The sequence below is a fragment of the Ictidomys tridecemlineatus genome, chromosome 10, assembly GCF_052094955.1.
Source record: "Ictidomys tridecemlineatus isolate mIctTri1 chromosome 10, mIctTri1.hap1, whole genome shotgun sequence".
In the NCBI taxonomy this organism is placed as follows: domain Eukaryota; kingdom Metazoa; phylum Chordata; class Mammalia; order Rodentia; family Sciuridae; genus Ictidomys; species Ictidomys tridecemlineatus.
The window spans coordinates 8,329,738-8,352,708 of record NC_135486.1 but is presented as its reverse complement, the minus strand read 5'-3'; the positions used below and the strand labels follow the sequence as shown (position 1 = coordinate 8,352,708).

The window sequence follows — 22,971 nt, the reverse complement described above, 5'->3', positions numbered from 1 at the left end:
GTCAGAATCCTTAAAATCTTTAGGTAAAGACCAAACCAGAGCTAGAAAATTCTGTTCCAAAAACAAGTTGTGCTCTAAGAGTGAAGGAAATATATCAAAAGGACACAAAGGCCATCTTGAAAGAGTTCCCAGTAAGCAAATAAGGGACAATTTCTACATTAAATAAGTGATAATAAAAAATATGGCACTGAATAACTTATGAAATCCTGTCTATATTGATTCTACATGTATATATGTGTGTGTGTGTATACACACACACACACATATACATATATATACACACCCATACATATATACATATATACACACACATATTTGTATACACACACATTTATATATGTATATATACACACACATATATGTGTGTATATATACACACACACACATACATACACACACATATATATATATGTATATATACACACACATATACATACACACACACACATATATATATATTTATAAAATTCTACATGGAGAAGGAAAAGCACCAGATGATTTTTCTAGGTCTTTTGGTTTATCAATTCTACTTGGTTTACGGTGTTATAGAAACAAAAGCTCCCTGCCCTTCCCCCTCCTCATAGTCTGATTAGCTGGAAGACTAATTCTGTCTTAATAAATCCTAGTGAAACACATGGCAGTAAGAGTCTCTTCCTTAATCTCTTAAAAAAAAAAAAATGTAAGACTTGCCAGGCCAAAGTAAGCTTTGATTAGCTTTAAAGGTACTGGCTTCTATCAAGCTTTAAAAGCTGCACAAAGAAAATCCTGAAAGAAGATCAATGAGAAAAAGCATTATCTGTTAGAAGTTATAAGCAATGACTTCCTTTATTCAGAGCATTCAAAATGAGGCTTAGACCTAGAGTATGAGAAACTCATCTCACCACTAGCGGCAGGGATTCTGAATTTTATTCTTAGAAGAATACAGTGTAAAAGACATCCCACCACCTTTCTCTTTTAAAAGAGAATGGGAAATATTCATCACATGAGAAAATACCAAGTTTTTTCTGGACACATACATTCACTACCACCACCCTGAGCAAGGCCTGGAAAAGGCTTTCGTGCACTGTGAAATATGCTGAGAACAAGTGATATTATACATTTCGATCAACCACATTTCTTTGTCATTGTTTTAAAAAGAGGGACAGTGGTGGGATGGTTTTTAAATGTTTCTGGTAAAAATAAAAATAAAAAAACTCTACTGAACTTGGGGGTAAAACACCAAACTATTCCCCATTTGGGGAACCTATTAAAATTCTTTAACTCAAACTCTGGTTGTCATATTCATTTGAATTTTTTAAATTAACCATTATTAGACTACTGGTGTGACCACATGATTAAATCTAGCTTCAAGTAAAGGCAATGTATCCCATTTCATACTTGTGACCCTAAAAGTGAAGTGGTGTGTCCTTGTTTCCTCCCCCCATGGGCCTTTCAACCTTGGACTGTACCAAAATCGACTAGATTTCAGGATAATACAGTTTCAATGTAGAAAATGAAGACTAGAGTTCATCCCTCAACATTTGTCAAATGTATAGTATCTTAAGCAGCTACTATCTTTTGCAGACTAGCAATAAAAAAATGCTCTTGTCTAATTAAAGAAAAATGTATGCAACAACTGCTGTTGGTTTTCAATATTTAAGATCTGATGCAGATAATATGCTGGGAAATCTATCCTGGACACTATTATATATCTAAAGTGCATATCTTTAAAGAATGTTCCAGCAAGTTATGGAAGCTTTGTCATTTGCTTCTCTCTTTCGGGTATCAAGACCTATTTTCTGAAGCAATGAATCACCAGCCATTTCTATTCCATACAAACACTGGCATTAACAGTGCTGAGTAAAAACTTGCCTTTGTTCTTTTTGCTATAGTTAGTCCAAGGAAACTTTAGGACAGTCATAAAGTATAAAAAAGCTCATAGGGGCTGGGATTGTGGCTCAGTGGTGGATTGCTCGCCTAGCACGGGAGGGACCTGGGTTCGATCCTCAGCACCACATAAAAAATAAATAAAGGCAATGTGTTGTGTTTATCTACACCTAAAAAAAAAGATTTATTTAAAAAAAAAAGGCTCATGGGTCTGTCCTTGAGCTAAGATGAAAAAAAAGCATCTATTTTCCTAATTAAAATTTGCTGGTTCCTGCAGTTATAAATGTAGGCAATAATCTTCTGTGTTAGTTGTGATTTGTTAAGTTGTTTTCATTTACATTACAGGCATTGTATATATCTCAAAATACTTAGCATGTTACTTTATCATAAAACTGATTTTTATTTGATAACTAGATTTCAGTATAATTGATTTCCTCTATAATCTTAATATTTTATTTTATTCACGGACTTAACCAGATTGCCAAAGAAATCCATGACTCCAAAACTATTGCACATCCCTGGGCTACAAAGATAATCAGGTTGGGATAATGATACTGGTATGCCCTAGAATTTCACTGGCAAGATTTGTTTTTAATAACCTTTGGAAAGATAGAAAAGAAGAATGACCATTACTTCAAAGTTCCAGGTAAAAGGAAAAGGATTAAGGTTGTGTTTGGTAAGTTTGAAGTTGCAATCAGGTTTTACTGCATTTTTTAATCATTATATGTCGTTTTATGATAACAAATCTGTGAATATATAATTTCTGAATATAAACTATGTGTGCTATTGAAAAATATAGGTATGTTTTACACAGCTAATCTAACTATAATGACCACATAAAAGGTCAATAACTATATATTATATCTACATATACATCTCAAATGTTGCCACTGGGAAACTTTCCTCTGAGAACTTTCAAATTCCATGATGATTCCTTAGGAATAACAGTACATCCGATGAAACTCAGCTACACCCACCACGACCAGCCAAGCCCTCACCATTCAAAGACTGTGAGGGGCTGGGGCTCAGTGGTAGAGCGCTCGCCTAGCATGTATGAGGACCTGGGTTCCATCCTCAGCGCCACATAAAATAAATAAATAACATAAAGGTGTCCAAGTATAACTAAAAAAATATTTTTTTTAAAAAAAAAGATAGGTGGGGAGCACTTCATCCCACTGAGATTTATGGTCACCTGCCATGAAACTACATGTAGCAAAACAACATGATCTTATAGTCTTTAAAAACCTTGCCTGATTAATGTTGTTGACTTCTCATATAATGAAATCTAATACCCTGGGTGTGAACTCTTGTGGCTACCAGGCTGTTCCCACAATTTAGTTTATGTTTAAAAAGAGCTAACTGCATTTGTTCCCAAACCTGTCTATGTTCATAATGAAAAGAACAGAAATAAAAATTTACTGTTTCTATAAAAGCTATGCTGACTAGAAAGACTTAACAAAGATGAGAGATAAAATAAAAAAGTCACTGTCCCATTAAATGGTGGAAATGCTACCATCCAAAATGTAAACAAACAAAAAAATTAATACAAAATTTATAAATTTTTGCCATTAGTCTGCTTCACAAATTTAATTTCCTTTTAAAGAAACTGAAAATATAACATACATGGATTTCAGAATTCCTACGGAAAGAAAGAGCACAAAGACAAAACTGAGAATGAATCTTGTTTTTAAATAAATATTTAAGTTAGTATATACCATTTGTTTTGCTCCTTTTCCTGAACCAGATTTTTCTATTAACTGAACAACTATAGCCCTGTCAGAGATAAGAGGATTTCTATAATAAGTATGTGAAAAAATGTTCAATATCACTAACAGTAATTACAAATATTTTCATTCATGTTAGGGGTACTACATAATTAAAGTAGTTACCAAACTGACTACCATATCATGTTATTTAATCGTTAATAAAGAAGAACATTTTACTATATCATAAGTCTGGCTTTATTTTGATAACTATTTCAATATAATCTTATATCTTTTATTTCATGCATATGAAAACACTTTCCTGGTAAGGGGGTTCAAAGATTTAACCAGATTGCCAAAGAAAACCATGATTTCAAAATTGTTGAGACTCTCTGGGCTACAAAGATAATCATCACAAAAATGTAAACCAAAACAACAATGAGATATAACCTCACTCCAGTAAGAATGGCTATTGTCAGAAACACTAAGAATAACAAGTGCTGGCTAGGATGTGAAGTAAAGGGAACCCTTGTACACTGTTGGTATGAAAATAAATTAGCATTGCCATTATAGAAAACAGTATGGAGGGTCCTCAAAAAATTAGAAATAGAACTACCATATGATCCAGCAATCCCACTGCTAACTACATAGCTAAAGGAAATGAAATCAGTATGTCAGAGACATCTGCCCTCCATGTTATTGTAGAACTATGCACAACAGCCAAGAAATGGAAACAATCTAAGTGTCCATCAACTGATGAATGAATAAAGAATAGGTGGTACACATACACAAATGGGCAACTAATCAGTCTTCTAAAAAATCCTGTCATTTGTGAAAATACAGATGAAACTGGAGATCATTATGCTAAATGAAATAAGTCAGACACTGAAAGATAAGTACTGCATGACCTCACTCATATGTGGAATCTAAAAAAGTTGATCTCAGCAGATGAAAGTGGGATGGTAGGTTCCAGAGGCAGGGGAGAACAGAGGGTAGGAAAGAATGGGGAGAGGCTGTTCAATGGTGCTAAGCTACAGTTAGGAGAAGAGGTTCTGGCATACTGTTGTACAGTAAGGTGACTACAGAGAATAATAATAATGTTTCAAAAAAGCTAGAGGAAAGGATTTGAATGTTTTTACCATAAAGAATGATAAATGTTTGATGAGACAGATATACTGAACCAATTTAAACATTCCATAATATCTACATGTATTGAAACATCATGTGATACTGCATAATATGTACATTTTTATGTGCTTATGTATCAGTTAAAAATAAATTTAATTTTTTAAAAATGAACGATTTTTAGAAAGAGTAAAGAAGCCATCTACCAATATTTCAGTCTGCTAAAAATCCTTGCTTCTCTAATAATTCAATCATATAAATTTCTGTTAACCACTCCTAAAATGTGGATCATTGGATTTTTAAAATACAGTGACAGCATGTAAGTAATAAAATCTGAACTACTTTACCTGGCTTACAAAGCATTAATCATAGCCTGGCCTCTGATTTCTTACTAGTCTGTTCCTGGTTCATGGTGTTCCAACCACACTGACTCACCTGTTCTGTGGGGGCCTCTCTCAGAGGTTTCCTCTGCCTAAAATACTTTTCCTAATTTTCCCATGGATATCAATCAGATCTCAAATGGCACCAATGAGGCCCTTGCTGACTATCTAATACAAAACATCCAATTAATCACCGGATTAATTTGATTACATCAATCCACTTTAAATCTCTGCATAGCATTTATTACTAGCTGGTATGTGATTTGACTATTTTGTATCTTACCTTTCCCTGCTCTGAGATTCATAGTATGTATATCTTTCTCCACCCAAATTCTAGTGCTAGTACTAAAACACAGCACACGGTAAATTAAAAAATTTTTTGATTGATTATTAAATACAAATGTGGATGGCTGAAACAAAACAAAAAAACTGGAGTAAAATTTTTAACCATGGTGGAAAAGCTATAACTTTATGAAACAGCTTAATGAAAGTTACTGTATTATACATTATTACACTAAGATCCTAATGCCAGTCATACAACAAAGCATATGGTAGAACACAATGAATAGTGTTGTTCAATTACTGAACACAAATTTGAGTGCTAAAACAAAAAACCCAGAGTAAAATTTTTAATCATAGTGGATAAATTATAATTTTGTGAAACAAATTAATAAAAGTTAATGTATTATATATTTAATGTTGATTATTCCTATAATGTCTTCTATTAAGATTTTTATTGTTGTTTGGTACTGGGGATTGAACCCAAAGGTAGTTAACTGCTGAGCCACTCACTTCCCCAGCCTTTTTATTTTTTGAGACAGGGTCTCACTAGGTTGCTGAGGCTAGCCTTGAACTCCTTATCCTCCAGCCTCAGCCTCCCATATTTTTAATTGACTCACAAATCAACCCCACACTACTAGCAAGCTTAAAAAGAGTACTTTTCAACATCAAAACAGAATTCAGTACAGTTCCCTTGTAATAGAAGCTAGTTTAAGAATTTCATATTTAATACATAAATACTCTAAATATTTTTGGATGGTGAATTTATTTATACAGTTTTTCTAAAAGCTAATCTCCTTTTATTTCAAGGTTTTGAATAAGGCTGAGGAATGTAGTTCAACGGTAGATACTTGCTCAGCATGCATGAGACCCTGGGATTCAATCCCTAGCAATGCAAAAAAAAAAAAAAAAAAAAGACTTGAAAAGTAAGAATGAGTTTAGAATAATAACTAATATATGTATGCTTCTTACTCTATGCTAGGCATTTTTAAGGCTTTGCATATATTATATTATAATAATAATTTGCATATATGCAATTAATAATTGCATATATTAATTCTCACAACAACACAGTAGGTGCTAATATGATTTCAATTTTACATATGAGAAAAATGAAGCTCCAAGTCAAGAGCTAATGGGGAAGAGGTAGAACTTGACCCAGTTAGTGTGGCTCCAGAATCTCTGGTGCTCTTGAGTTCTGCTCTATACCATCTTTCTTCACCTGACACAACTCAGTCAGATTCTCTTCAAAGGAATCTGGAGTTTTGATTCAAAGGTGGCAACATAAACTCTCTGCATATGGCAGAACTGGCAGCAGTATCCTGTCATGGGAATAAGAAAGCTGAGAACTTGGGGACAGAGAGATAAATAAAGTAGACGCAAAGGGAGAAGTTAATTAGATGGCAAGAAACAGAGAGAAAGCCTGCCAGCATCAGACAGTACCAGCGCTGCTACAGCGGAAAGCCTGCCCTTGCATTGAAGAGAACACACCCTGGTGTGTACGTATGATGAATTCTTCTTGCTTAAGATAGCACAAGATTTTATTACTTGCAATCATAAGAATCTTAACTCATCTGAACCAATAAACCAAACGAGGGAAGATTTTGTTTCTTGGCTGAAGATGAAATTGATAAGCTGGTGCCAAAATACATACATGCAATAACCATAATAAAGTTCATATTTTTTAAAAATGGATGGATCTTAGCTGGCTTTATTCTATTTAATATTTGATACATATACCTGGTGATAATTTGAAATAACTATTGATTTTATTGTTTTCCCCATCTCTGGCATATGGAATCACTCTGATTTTTTTGTTTTTAATTTGGCTTGCTTGATGCAATCTATGTGCCAAACCGATAAGGAGGAAGTAATTACAGAATGCTTACCCTCATCTCCCATTTATAGAACAGAGAAACTAGCTCCCAGAAAGAGTGCCCTTCCTTTGCTGGCGTAAGCCTGCTATTTTGGTATCTGTCAGTTAACAACATCTATCCAATAATAGCATGTGTTATCTGGTTGAGCAACTTTTATTAAAGGACAGTGTTCTAACCACTCATCAATCAATTCTCTTACAGAGAAGCCATGACCTCAAATTTCTAGATGTGGAACATGGTAAAGCCAGAATGGATCAACTTTTCTACATGGTATTCATGATCTCAAAATTTCCCATTCAAGTTAACACTGCAGCAATCTTTCCAATTTGATAAAATGGGAAGCTTGCAGTAATTTTCAATGTTTCTCTTTTACTTACTCTTCCCATAAAGAGCAATTGCTGCTTCTTCCTAAACAATATGACCTTACCTGTCCATTCTAAGAACTAACCAACATGTCAAAACTAATTTCATCTCTCTCTCTCTCTCTCTCTCTGTTTTGTGAGTGGTTTTTTTTTTGGGGGGGGGGGAGGTTTTGTTTTGTTTTGTTTTTTTGGTACTGAGGATTAAACTAAAGGGTACTTTAAGACTGAGCCACTTCCCCAGACTAATTTGTTTATTCATGCCACCACTGTCAAGTGCCTATGTCCAGATACTTGTTCATTCTTTAGGCCTGCATTGTTTTGTTGCCCTTTAAATTTTTTTTTCCAGGGGCAATGTGGCCCCTGCCTGTCTATCACTGCCAGATTATTGCTGCAGTAATTGATCCCATCTGCTGAGCAGATGGCCTGGCCCATTTCACTTACTCCTATTGGCTCTATGTGGCCTCCCCACTGTCCTGAGTTCACTCCTACGATCTTCTGCACCATCAGGGCAGAAAGCCTCAAGTTTCCTGTAGAACTGATACCTCAATAGTGATTCCCTAATCAAGCAGAGTAACTCACCCCACTAGTCTACTTTCTCCTCTTGTCCTCTCTCCTCCTTTTTCTACATCCCCACTTTAGACCCCCTCCCAACAGCCACACCACGCACCCTCTTTGGAAGGGAGACAATCAGAAAGGGCTTTCATTGTGCCGAGTCCTTTATAGATGCTCTCACTTGTTCTCAGAGTAAAGCAATGAGGTAGTACTATTATATTTCTCATTTTTCAGAAGAAGAAACCAAGCCTCAGAGAAATAAAGTAATTTCTGGTAAGTAGCACATCTAAAATTTGAAAAACCATGTCTCAAAATCAAATTTTTTAAAAGGGCTAGAGTCAAGCATGGTGGTGCACGCCTGTAATCCCAGCGGCTTGGGAGACTGAGGCAGGAGGATCTCAACTTCAAAACCAGACTCAGCAACTTAGTGAGACCCTAAGCAACTTAGTGAGACCCTGTCTGTAAATAAAAAAATAAAAATAAGCTGGGGATGTGGCTCAGTGGTTAAGCCCCTGGGCTCAATCCCTGCTACTAAATAAATAAATGAATAAAAATTTTTTATAAAGTGCTGAAGATATAGTTCAGTGGTAGAACATTTGCTTAGCATGTGTGAGGCCCTGGGTTCAGTCAGTGCCTCCAAAATAAATAAACAAACAAATAATAATTCATCATATACATGTCTGAGAACTACTGTATTTAACTGTTTTTTTACTGTTAAAGGAATCAAAATATTTCCTCTTTTAATAAGACAAAGTCCAGTTACAGAAAGATATTTAATTAATCCTGTATTAAGACAACTTCTAAATCCCCTTCAGAATAGTCAAACCAAAACAGTATTTCATAAGTTAGCACGAGTAATTTGCTTCACATACAGGAAAAGCTCAGTTTGAAAAGCAGAAAACCTAAGGATTTCTTTCATATGATTTAAATGGTTTGTTTCAAGCAAAGCAAAACATTCAATATGGAATCAAAAGCAAATGATACAAATTTTATAACAGAACAACTTTATTATAACTTTTCTAGATGAACCAAAACCAACTATTACCTTCAAATGATGATCTTAAAATGTCAACTATGTTTAAAGGAATCTAAATATCTTCAAAAAGTTGTGTAATTTAATACTTCAACATCTAGACTATTTAAAAGTTTGATATACAAAGCAGTATTCTGTGTCTCTTCAATGCTTCCTATATTAGTGACCAAATTCTATATCAAATACATGCTAATAATCTACAAATAGGAGAGTGTGTCCTGGTAAGTGCATTACTGTTCATTTACATATTCATTTTTCTCTCTGCACGCATTCCCTCTCCTTTCTCTCTCACACACACACACATACGCATGCATGCATGCACACGATCAAGCATACACTGAGACCCCCGCTCCCTACTACTCAGTCACGGTCATCCTGTCCTCTCAGGTGCTACTTCACATTTCACTGTTTTGCTTTTTGGCTTTTTTGTGCTGGGGATGAAACCGGGGCCTTTGGTTTTCTTCGTAGGTGCTTTATAGGGGAGCTGTATCCCCAGCCTATAAGTGTTCTCACGTTTCCCCTTAGTTCTAGAAAACTTCTGGTTTGTTTTTGTTTTTTGGTTTTGAGAGAGAGAGAAAGAGAGAGAGAAATCCTTTAATATTTATTTCTTAGTTTTCGGTGGACACAACATCTTTATTTTATTTGTATGTGGTCCTGAGGATAGAACCCAGCGCCCCGCGCATGCCAGGCGAGCATGCTTGAGCCACATCCCCAGCCCAAAACTTCTGTTTTTAAAGTGTCAGCTCAGACCATTTAAGAGGATGCTGGTGGGACTATCAGACAAAATAAAACAAGTCTGAATTCTTTGGATAAATTTTCATGGTAAAATATTATTAAACTAATGGTTTTTGCAGTACCAGGTATCAAACCCAGAGCCTTGGGCAGGCTACGCAAGCACTCTACCACTAAGCGACATCCCTAATGCCTAAAGTAAAATTTAAATAGACACCAAGGTAGACTATTTTTTACTGAGTCAGTGTAAATACTGTGGTTAACTAGGATTTGGTAATATCTCCACAAAAGAACAAAATTATTAAAAAAGAAATTACCCATATTGTAAGACAAGCAATAGGCCGGATGTTTCTGTGTCAGCAAACACGTGCAGAAGCATGCTCTGGTTTCACATTTGTTTTGCTCCTGATTCCCCCCCCCATCTGATTCTTTTAAGCTATCTTTCAAGCTTTCACAAAAGTAGAAAATGTAATGAATCCCTATGACCTCTTCACCCAGTTTCGATATAATCAACATGGTCATTTAGTTTCATCTACATCACCAGTCCCTCCACTGGATCCTTCTGAATCCCAGCAGACAGTTCAACCGTAACTATTCAAATGTATCTCTGAACTGGCATTTAAAAAGAAAATCATAGTATCGACATAAGTCAGTGAAAAGAAAAATCATAGTATCATTACTGCACAAAAAGATTAAATAATTCCCTTAATATCCTTAAATAACTAGTGAACAAATTTCCCCTATCTTATAACATTTTTATAGTTTATTCAAATCAGAAGCTAAACAAAGTTGAAATATAGTATCTGGTTGAAATAACCCTTACCTTTTTTTTTTTTTTAAATCAAACTTGTTTCTTGTTGTTGTTGCAATTTATTGCTTAAAAAAACTGTCATGTTTTTAAGGTTCCTGTGCCTTAAAATAGAGAAGCAGGGTTTTATACATATCAGTTTTAACTGATATGACATTCTCTTTCATTATGTTGTTTGCAATGAATACTATTAAATATAATGAACAAAGAGTATTATAAAAATTTTCCTAACAGGTATGGATATTTATTCATTTATTATGGTACTGGGGATTGAATCCATAGTTGCTCTACCAGTGAGCTACATGCCTAGCCACCCCCCACCCCGCCCTTTTTTTTTTTTTGCAGTACTACAAATTGAACCCAGGGCCTCATACATGCTAGGCAAGCACTCTACCACTGTGCTACAACCCCAGTCCTTATTTTTTATTTTATTTTTATTTTGAGACACGGTCTCACTAAGTTACCAGGTTGGCCTTGAACTTGGAATCCTCCTGCCTCAGCCTCCTGAGCAGCTGGGATTACAGGTATATGTCAACCACAAGGGAGGAAGAACTTAATTTTTCTATTATACCAGGCATGTACACTAAGACCCTGAAAGGATGATAAAAAGCTTCTTACAAATATTAAATCCAAACTCAAATTGTACTAGAAGTTCCTTTCAGACATCTTGGTAATAACTTAAGGTCCCCAAAACTATCTGATTTTTAGGTAGGTCAATTCTCAAAGATGCCATAGTCCACTTCATAGACTGAACTGAATTGTAAATGTAGGTAGTCTCACCTAATAGTCATATACATACATATGAGGCAAATGCTTTGAACAAAGTGATATTTGGCAGTATAAAATTCCTCTCAATCTCACTACATAGGAAAGCATTAGTCTAACATTTAAAATGTACAATGATGTATACTGTAATTTTAATTGTCTTTAGTTGTTGATGGACCTTTATTTTATTTATTTATATGCGGTGCCTCTCACATGCTAGGCGAGCACTCTACTGAGCCACAATCCCAGCCTACAGTGTTTAATTATGTAAATAAGTCACTGGAAACCTGTAGACCTTGTGGCCTGTGACACAAAGCCAACAGCAGTACTTCTATTTGGATTCCTAGGCAGCAATGCCTCAGTTGCTACAGGAGTGTAACTACCGTCTAGAAGAGAAAGAGCAGCCCCAGGGCAGAGAGCAAGGCGCCACCTACCATAGACCTGGGCTTGCTGATGGCCACCAGACTAGTGAGGAAGTCTTCATCTTGCAGCTGGCTGAAAACGTGGGCGTCATAGGCCACCATAATGGAGATTTCTTCCATCATCTTGCCAGCTGGCCTTCCTGCAGCAGCAGCGGCTGCCCCAGCTCCAGACCAGACTCTCCCAGGAAAACTCCTACTGCAGCACTGCCAGGACACACACCCACCCGAGTTCCAGGGGGCTGAGTGTCAAAATCCAGAAAGAAAGGGGGGAAAAAGCAGCTGCGGTCACTGTCTTGTCTAGCAATTCACCCCCAGTAGAAAACTAAAGGAGGCCTCTTATCTATGCAGGAAGTACACATTATCAACACCTCTACATTCTTAGCACAGCAGATGGAAAAATTCAGTTTTATAGAAATCTTTAAAAAAATAAAGAAAGAAAGAAAGAGAGAGATGTTTCCTAACTAGAAATATCCTATATCAATGCCCCTTAAAACAAAGCAAAAAATAAAAATTGATATATGCTATGTTCTTGGTGATTAAATTTTCTGTAATAGTACATCTTACTTCAGTATTATTTACATGAAAAATCTTCTGGGAGGAAAAGTAGATTTTCTTAATACTCAGTGTTTATTTTTTCCTATTCTAAAAATAAACACATGTCAACTATTTTAATTTCTCAGAATTTATAGAATTCTTGGCACAGTTAAAATTTATCTCCTAAAGCATGAGAAACAGATTATTTGATTATTTTTTTCCCCTCTGAGTATTTCCATTAAAAAATTACGGCACCAAATATAAATTATAAAAATGAAAAAATTCATTTGGGATAGCAATGTCAATTAATAATAATTTCTCTAACAAAAAAAAATTTTAAAACAGAACTTAGTTTTCTGTGATTACTCAGGAAACAATACTCATGTACAAACTATTTTCTCCCATAGATAAATAGTTTTATCACCTTTTGTTTTTAAGGTTAGAGATTTCTTCTGACTATCCCAATCAGCAGAGACCATGAACTGTGTGCTGGGGCCTCAGCCACCAGAAGTATTTTAAAGTACAGCTGGAGGTGGTAAGGGAACCTCCACATTTCTAGAGGAATTGTCCCAAAGCTGCCTCAACTGTCAGGATGTATACTGTATGCTAATTCCATGAAAAGGCATTAAGCAAATAAAAAAGGGGGAAGACAAAAGTTCCTCCAAAAACTCTTTATCCAATATTCGAGATGAAGCCGAATATCTTCCCTGGTTATTATAGGTGAGACTGCAGTGGTATGAGAAATACTTTTTGTTAGTACTATAAATCAATTTGATGACTTTTTTAAAAATAAATCAAAAGAAATACAGAGACTGGTTGGAATTTTTAGTTTTCATTACCAATAGCATTAACAATAGCAGAATTGTGTTGTCTAAATTGATTTGCTTTTCAGAAAATGAGCAAACAAAGCTCAGAGACCTAAAAGGTCTATTTCCCCAGATTTTCCTGATGTATCTCCATCTTCCGCAGATTAACATGAGGACTTAACTAGTACCTTGTGCCATTTAAAAGTGATCAGGAGAGTTTTACAACTTCTACAGCATTCTAGATTAAAAGTGCCTGCGCACACTAGGGAAAACCCTCTTATTGCTAGGAAACAAGCAAGTCTAATAGGCTTAAAGAAAAAAATTTCAATATTTAAAATAAATCCTCAAGATTAAAACAGCTTCAACTCGTGTTTGACCCCTGTTGAGCTGGTAAGGCATTTTTACTTCCCCCCTCCCCCAACCCAGCTTTGTGTTTAAAGCATTATTTTCATTAAATTTTTCCCCAGCACATTCATCTTAACACTGACTAACCAGGTAACAATTCAGTGATAATCAGGAGTCAAGGCATTGTAAGGCACCGGGCAGTTCATACCTTTTAAATTCCTTTTTATCTTTTCAGTAGTGCTTTGAAAGACACTGTGAGCCTCCTCCTGTGTTCCTGGGCACCAGAAGATGTCAGAGTATCTTGCAGCACCGTTCTCTAGATGTGAAAGCAGTTCCTCCTGCTCTCACGTTTTCCTCACTACAGTGACTCAGTGCTTCCTAAGCTGATATCTGAATAAGGTGCACCGACAAAGACACCTGTTGTGAAAGGTAAGAAAACGGCTTCCCATAATGCCTTACTCCCTGCTGGCAACCGCCCAAGGGCAAACAAGAATCATAACCACGTTTGAGCAATTGCCTAAGAGCACAGTCAGTGTAACAACAGGTAATCTTGCTTAAGTAGAATGCTTATAAGTCAAGAAAAAAGCACCCAGAAAACAATATCAAATAGCACCTAGATGTGCTGCATATTAAACTCATAAAACATTTAAGGCATCAGAATACAAGGGTGCAAAAACATTTTTAGAAACATAATCAAAGGCAACAAAAAACAATTTGATATAAACTGAAGCTGACAACTACAAATAAGTCCTTCAAGAAATCTACAAAATTAAAGTTAAAAATTTTTTAATTAAATTTTTAATTTTTCTTTTGTTTTTGTTTATTTCTCTTTGTTTTTTTCTACACAAATCCTTATGCAAACATTAAGAACTTCTGACTTTTACCTTCAAAAGACTGTTTTAACTAGCCACAGTGACTAGATTAAAAACACTGCATTTCTAAATCTAAGAAGTCCACCATCTCAGCCCCAGTGCATACCTTCTCTTGAGCAAGGACTCTCTTAAATTTGAATTATAATCTTATTTTTTCCTGTACTCTTAAAATACACTGCACTTTCAGAGCCTGGGAGGACAAATTCAAGGTTTTTTCTCCTTATGTGATTAATTGTATGAGTATGGTTCCAAAAAAAGGCATGCTCTTTGAAAACTGATGATATATTAGGAAAGCTTGTTCCTATAGAGACTCTTTCTCGTTTACTCATTTTCTCCAGTCTCAGAAGCAAAAGCTACATTAATAAACTCCCAAACTTCAGCAGCTACTGAAGACAGTCATGTTTACATTCAGCCCTTGGATGTGCCTCTTACCACCCCACCTGTCCCACACTAGACTGACACCCGCTGGCTGGGTTCCCAGGGTTGTTTACACCTGAGTTTCTGTAGTTATCTACTAACGGCACTGGGAAGGAAAAAGAAAAGGCAGACTGTTGAAAATTACCTGAGATCAAGGGTGTGGTGCGGACACCACCATTTACCGCTACAGTTCAGCTACAGTTCACCAAGAGGGTTGTGCACCCAAACAGGCAGCAGGAACCATGGCGTTCTGTTCCACAGTCCCAGCAGGAACTAGCTATCTGTCTGACCCAGGGCAAGTCATTTAACTTCCCCAGGTTCCGACTTCCTCATGGTCATGTAAATTGAGAGGGACAGACTCCATCAGAGGTTTTCACATGTGTGTAGAAAGAATCAAAAGGAAGGTGTCCGATTTCCTTCCACCAAGCAGGTTTGCTGGGGGAGCTGAAGGTGGGGATACATTTTAAATCTCTATCAGTATAAAAATCAAAAGTAACATTAATTGTAGATATCAAGAACGTTGCCCCAGTGTTAATAATTGGCCTCAACAAATGCAGTCTACTTTGAAGCCTAGTCGAGAATTTTCAGAATTCAATTATTTTGTCTAAAAATGTGGATTCAATGACAGTAGTTTTATTTTTCATCAATTACATTACAATTTATAGTCTTTTTATTCAGAGGCCAAACCAATTAGAATTAAATAAAATAATTTTCAAAAGCCTTTTCTTTAAAGAAAATATCAATAAATAATAAATCTGCAATAATTTTTAAATACTTTTCAAATATTTCATGCTGATTTTGTCCCAACAGTTATCCTTCTTGGACCACAGTCTTTATAAACAAAAACATACTTGGCTCCTGCTAGAGTGCGAGGCAAATCTCCCAGGGCTGGGATGTAGCTCAGGTGGGATCCTGCCTAGCCTGCAGGAGGCCAGGAAACAAACCAAAAACAAACCCCCCCGTATCTTGGCCTTCAGAGAACACCCACTCTCAAGTATCTAATTTAGAAACAGCCAAAATAAAATTTGATAAAGTCTGAATAAGATGTGGTCGTATTCCAAGTTGTTTCACTGGGGCAGCAGAACTGCAATAGGCACCAAAGCGGGAACACTAAATCCCAATCCACGCAGAATCAACTCGCCTCACCAGAGAGGCTGCGGAGGCCCTCTCCCCATCTCAGGTTCTACTTGTTGAACATTCTCTTCGTGACAACCATAAAATCAGGATCAGTTGGCAAGGAGGACAAAACAACCATGGCAGAAACGTGGTCTAGAGGGCAAACGGTCTCCTGAGCGCCTCACCCCACCCCCACAGGCAGAGCCCTGCAAAGGCTGCTCCTGGCCAGCGGCCTTCCTCTAGTCAGCCACAAACATCCTCATACAGGCTCCTAAATAACTTGACACAAATATCCAGTAAGTCCTCATGACGTAATGTTACGTATACCCACCTAAAAGCAAAATGTTTGTTGCTGATGTAGAAATAAAGAACCATAAAGAGGACAAAATTCGAAGAATATTTTTTTAATCATGGAAAACCATTATTCCAAGCAGGTTTCCAGCTAAGCTTAAAAGTATACATTACAAAACTCAAGGACTCTAAGTAGAAGAAAAGATAAATTAAGATGTGAATGAGAAACCATAGAAGTAGCAACAGAAGAAAGCTTTTCAGAATGTTTTGGATTTTGGAATAATCTAGTAACACCTACTGGGTTTTTACAATGGAAAAAGAACAAAAAGTACAAAGATAAGTGAAATTCTAGTTCTCTTTAAATTATGAAAAGGTAAATAAAGAAAACCATTATTCTTATGTTGAATTGCAGCCATTCAGCACATTATCTTTCCTATCTTTGCTAGCAATTGCTAGACAAACTTAAAACCTCAGAAAACATAGATTTTCTTAAAAAAAAAAAAAAAAACCAACATTAAACCAGGGAAAAAAAGAACAGTGCTACCTAAATACTTGCTTCCCAGGTATACTGGATATTTTAATGCCTCATTTGCATCTCACTACAAAGAATGAGGGTAAGGTAGATTCCAGACCACAAAGAAAAGCTGTAACTTATTCAGCTTTTCACCTCAATTATAACATTGTAAACCACAAAATACACAAACTAAGCTTTACCTAATCAAAAAATATGCCTCACTTCGCCCAAGCATTCACTGATATCTGCTCTTATCCAACATGAAGACAGTATCAGATGCATCTGAAAACTTGAATAACCTTCACCTTGACTCACTTTACACAAAGTATTTTTTTGGTACTGGGGATTGAACTCAGGGGCATTCGACCAATGAACAGAATCCCCAGCCCTATTTTGTGTCTTATTTAGAGACAGGACATCACTGAGTTGCTTAGTGCCTTGCCCATTGCTGAGGCACTAAGCAACTCCTGTCTCAGCCTCTGGAGCCACTGGGATTATAGACATGCACCACAGCACTCAGCTCACACAAAGTATTTTAACTGAATTCCACTTTCAAAGAACTTGACTTTAATTAATAATTATTTTAAAACTGTCTTAACAACCAAATCAGCCATTGTGTGTGATATACTAATTTTCCATATGATCAGAGTGTGACCCTTCAGAGATCACAGCAGGGTTTCCTGCAAGTGCTGCTTTCTCAGTTTCTCCTGCCTGGATGACTCCTTTCCATCTCAGGTCTTCACAGGAGGCTATAAGCAGTGGACTTGGCTAAATTCCCACAGTTAAAACTTGATGAATTTAACAGCATCTGAATTATATCTTGGTTTTTTGAAAATAACACCCCAGCATTTATTGACTGCTGGTGATGTGCATGAGAGGGGCTTGCAGAATTTGTAATGCAGTGTTACATATCATCTAGTTATAATAATGAATATTTAGTAGAAATTTTATAATGATAATAATATAGCTAGGAGTCTACAGCCCATGCTTAGGTCCATATTAAAATCTGTGCTCTCATTCCTGTTTTAAAAAAGTAGCAGCTGGGGCTGGGGTTTTGGCTTAATGGTAGAGTGTTTGCCTAGCACGCATGAGGCACTGGGTTCGATCATCAGCACCACATAGAATAAAATAAAGACATTGTGTCCACCTATAACTAATATATATATATATATATTATATATATATATATATATTTTAAAGTAGCAGCTAATATTTACTAAGTGTGCACCATGTTCTAGACACAGATTTCATTTAATCTTTACAAAGTACTATAATTATCCCTATTTTACAGATGAGGTAACTAAAGCATGGGAAAGTTTAGTGATTTGACTCAATTCTAACCTCTAGAAAAAGTGCTGATAAGACTTGAAAAGGTACATCTGACTCCTATGTGCATGTCCTTCACATATGAAGGAAGCACATCAGTCCCAGAATGGGCCAAGTACCAGGCACTGCTGATTCTCAAACACTTGTGCACACACATGCATACGCACATATTACAGAATATAAAGCAGACTGTATCCTGTAAGTAATACAACACTAAGGATGGAGGATTGTAACAGACTCAAGTCTCTCTGCAGACAGGGAAGACTTCATGAAAAAGATAGGTAGACCTGAAGAGGCAAAGTGAAACAATTTTTTTCATATAGGGAAAATGAAATTAGCCCAACCAAAGTGGTGAATTGATGTTGGCCACGATAGGAGTAAAGGTTTCAAAGGTAGACTTAAACAGGCCTGAGGTGGGTTTCAAATGCCAACTGCACAGATTTGGCGTACATGGCATTATAAGGAGCATCTGCCACAGACATACTAGAATATGCCAGGTCTCACTAAGTTGCTGGCCATAAGGAACAGCAGCCATTGAACTGCTTAGTCATGTCTGCTTGCAACTGATAAAGAGATATAAGGGGCATTAGCCACAGGCACGCTTAGCAATGACTGGTTACAATTCATAGGGAGCACATCTCCATGGACATGCGCAAAAAACATGACCAGTTGCAATTACATGACCTCACTGGATATAACCAATGGATATTGACTTTCGTACCAACATACACCACCAACTTGGAACTGTATTTAAATTGCTGGTCCTGCCACAGTGAAAAGTTTTGCTCCAAAGACATCGATGAGTCTGGCTGCCTTGCTGTCCATCCCTGGGCTCACTCCACCATTCCCTGATGTCCAGCCATCGGCTGGAGAGAAGCACCAGACAAGGACAAAATCTGCTCTTTGGCTAAGAGAAGTCAAGGGGCATTGGCGGTATTTGGGGACTCATAGTTGCCTTAGGATTATGTGATTTGCTTATAGTGTTTAATTAGTGTGCACTTAAGGCTATCTGGGGTGCTCCCACACTCCCAATACTTATGTACTTATTGCTTATATTTGATGATTGGCATTATTGAATATATGCTTGCATTTAAAGACAATCTGCCTCTGACTAATTTTTAATAGTGCCACTGGCAACTGGCATGTAGGCCCAGGGCTGTCACAGAAGGCTATGGGGCTTCTGCCTTTCTAGCCTCCATGGAGGAGGGAAGTCCAGCATAATGGTTAACATGTGGGCTCTAGAGTTCCAACCTGGTCTGATACTAGCCCCTTTATTCCCTGGCTGGATCTTAGTCTGTGTGGGCTGCTAAGAGACAAAATACTATGCATAGCTCAGATGATTTATGAACAACAGAGTTTATTTCTTCCTGTTCTGGAAACAGAAATCTGAGTCAAGGTGTTCAAAGTGTGAGAAGACTCTTTGGGTCTCCATATGGTGGAAGGGGTAAGGAATCTTTCTGGAGTCTCTTTTATAAGGACACTAATCTCGAATTCAAGACGACTCCACCTTTATGACCTAATTACCTGCCAATCCCCCCATCTCCTAATGCTGTTCTCTGGAGTTAGGATGTCAATATTAGTTTTTAGGAGACACAAACATTGTGTATACACCAGTGACCATGAGCAAATTACAAAAGCCACTCAGTCTTGGTTTTCTCATCCATAAAATGAGAAATAATAACAGTGCTGATATTATAAGGAATAATAAGATAACACATGTAAAAGTCCCTAGCAAGTTACCTGACTTTGGATAAAAAACTTGATAAATGTTAGCTACTGAGGTTTTGTTTGTTTTGGTTTTTGGTACTGGGGATTGAGCCCAGGGGCACTTTTAATACCCAGCTCTTTTAATGTTTTTATTTTAGGGACTTGCTAAATTGCTTAGGGCCTCATTAAGTTGCTAAGGCTGGTCTCAAATTTGGGAATCCTCCTGTCTCAGCCTCCTGGGTTGCTGGGATTACAGGAGTGCACTATCATATCCAGCTAATTACTATTATTATCAATACTAATAAAAGTTATGCCTGGAGGGAAGAGATCAACTGCCAAAACCTGAAGAGAAGATGGGATTATAACCCTGAATGGGAGGGCTGGGGACAGGGAGCAGGGCATTCTCAGTATGCAAGAATGAAACTAATACCTCTATTTTTCCCCCCATTTTCTTGTCTAGTTAATAAAACTCCAGAAGGGACTGGAAGTCCTAACCAAAGAGAAAGAAATAAAAAGCATCCAAATTGGAAAGAGGAAGTCAAATTGTTACTCTGTATAGATGATATGATCTTACATGCAGAAAACCCCAAGACTCCACTATTAAAAATAATAAATAAATTTAGAAAAGTTGCAGGATACAAAATCAGCACACAAAAGTCAGTAGTACTGCTATATACCATTAGTAAATTATCTGAAATAGAAATCAAGAAAGCAATTCCAGGTTGGGACTGTAGTTTAATGGTAGAGTGTTTGCCTAGCATGTGTGAGGCCCTGGAGTTTGGTTCTGAGTCTCAGCAACACATATAAATAAAATAAAGGTCCATCACAACTTTAAAAAAAAAAAGAAAAGAAAGAAAGAAAGCAATCCCATTTACAATATCAAACAAATAAATAACCTAGGAGTAAATTTAACCAAAGAGGTAAAGGCTATTTATAATGAAAATTATAAAACACTGATGAAAAAAATTCAAGAAGACACAAAAAATGGAAAGACATCCTGTTTTATGGACTGGAAGAATCAATATTATTGAAATGTCCATAGTACCCAAAGAGATCTATAGATTCAATGCAATCTCTATCAAAATACCAGTGACATGCTTCGCAGAACTAGGAAGAAAAAAAAAACCCTAAAATCTGTATGAAACCACAAAACACCTGAAGAGCTGAAGCAATCTTGAGCAAAAAGAACAAAGCAGGAGGCATTTCACTGCCTAATTTCAAAATATATCACGAGAGTGAGGTAATCCAAACAGCATGGAGCTGGGCCTGATGGTGCACCCTATAATCCCAGCAGCTCTGGAGGCTGAGACAGGAGGATCATGAGTTCAAAGCCAAACCACAATGGCAAGGTGCTAAGCAATTCAGTGAGACCCTGTCTCCAAGTACAAAATAGGGTTGGGGATGTGGCTCAGTGGTCAAGTGCCCCTGAATTCAATTCCCAGTACCAAAAACCAACCAACCAACCAACCAACCAACCAAAAACCAGTATGGTGCCGACATAAAAACAAATATGTATAGATCGATACAACAGAATATAGGGCAGAGAAATAAACCACATCTACTGCCAACTGATGTTCAGCAACGATGCTAAGAACATGCACTAGTGAAAGGACAGAAATATCAATATATGGTGCTAGAAATGCTGGGTCTAGACATGTTAGAAGAATGACACCAGACTTAAATCTGAGACCTGAAACTACCAGAAGAAAACATGGGGAAAATGCTGTAGGACATTGGAATTACCAAGATTTTTATTTTTGTTTTGTTTTACAGTACTAGGGACTGAACCCAGGGATGCTTTACCACTGAGCTACATCCGCAGCCATTTTTATTTTTCATTCTGAAAGGGGTCTTGCTAAATTGTAGAGGCTGACTTTGAATTTTGAACTTGAAGTCCTCCTGCCTCAGCCTCCCAGGATGCTGAGACTACAGGTGTAAGTACACCATCATGGCCAGCTAGAATTAGCATGTTTGTTTTTTGCTTTTTGAGAATACCCCAAAAGCACAGAAAACAAAAGCAAATATAGACAAATAGGGTTACATCAAATTAAAAAGCTTCTACACAGCAAGGAAACAATCATTAGAGTGAAGAGACAACCTATAGAATCAGATAAAATATTACAAATGAATATCTTATATGGGTTAATATCCGGAATATATAAGGAACTAAAAAAATTCAACAGCAAAAATTTTTATTATAAAATGGACAACAAACTACACATTTCTCAAAAGAAGACATAAAAATAGCAGGTATATAAAAAATGCTCAATATCACTAATCATCAGGAAAATGCAAATTAAAGCTATAATCAGATACAACCTCATCCAGTAAAAATGACTATTATACAAAACATTAAAGATAACAAGTACACACTGTTGATGTGAAAATAAATTAGTATTGCCATTATAGAAAATAGTATTGCCAGTATGAAGGATACTCAAAAAATTAAAAATAGAACTATCATATGATTCAGCAATCCCACTGCTGAGTATATATTCAAAGGAAATTAAATCAGCACATCAGAGACACCTGCTCTCCTGTTACTGCAACACTATTCACAACAGCTAAGAAATGGAACTAACCTAAGCGTCCATCAACTGATGAATGAGTAAGGAATATGTGGCATACACACAGTGGGATACTAATGAGACAGACAAACAGACACCCACATACACAAAGAAAGAAATCCTGTAATTTGTGACAGTATAAATGGAACCAGAGGTTATTATGCAAAATGAAACAGGCCAGGCAGAGAGAAACTAGTATCACATGATCTCATTCATATGGAATCTAAAACAGCTGATCTCATAAAAATTTAGCATAGAATGGCTGGGAGTGTGAAGATTAGGGAGGGCGGAGAGGTTGATCCCTGGGTTCTAAGTTATGGTAAGTAGGAGTGAACCGTTCTGGGGTGCTATTGATAGCAGGGTGACTGCGGATAATGGGATAATGATGCACCTATGTTACAAAAAGCCAGATTTTAAGTGTTTTTACCATAAATAAAAGATGTTTGAGGAGACAGATGTTTAACATGATTTAAACATTATACAATGTATATATGTATTAAAACATCATGGGAAAGCCAATTAATATGTACGATTTTTATTTTTTTATTTATTAGTTTAAAAATAAAGTAAGT

At 36.6% G+C, this 22,971-nt stretch overlaps 1 protein-coding gene across 23 annotated transcripts in view; it reads right to left on the bottom strand.

Annotated features, from left to right (window-relative positions):
• Rabgap1l (RAB GTPase activating protein 1 like) overlaps nucleotides 1-22,971 on the bottom strand; it is a 581,968-nt gene that overhangs the window by 63,326 nt on the left and 495,671 nt on the right. The window contains exons 1-2 of one of the 23 annotated variants that reach the window (XM_040276928.2): nucleotides 13,798-14,249; nucleotides 11,917-12,143 (exon numbers count right to left, since the gene is read on the bottom strand). The exons of 20 other annotated variants lie outside the window; for them this stretch is intronic. In XM_040276928.2, the coding sequence (XP_040132862.1) occupies nucleotides 11,917-12,027 (111 nt within the window). In that variant the 5' untranslated portion in view covers nucleotides 12,028-12,143; nucleotides 13,798-14,249. Of the gene's footprint in view, nucleotides 1-11,916; nucleotides 12,144-13,797; nucleotides 14,250-22,971 lie in introns of those variants that run through there. 2 more of the 23 variants (XM_040276926.2, XM_078022358.1) reach the window with 2 other exon arrangements.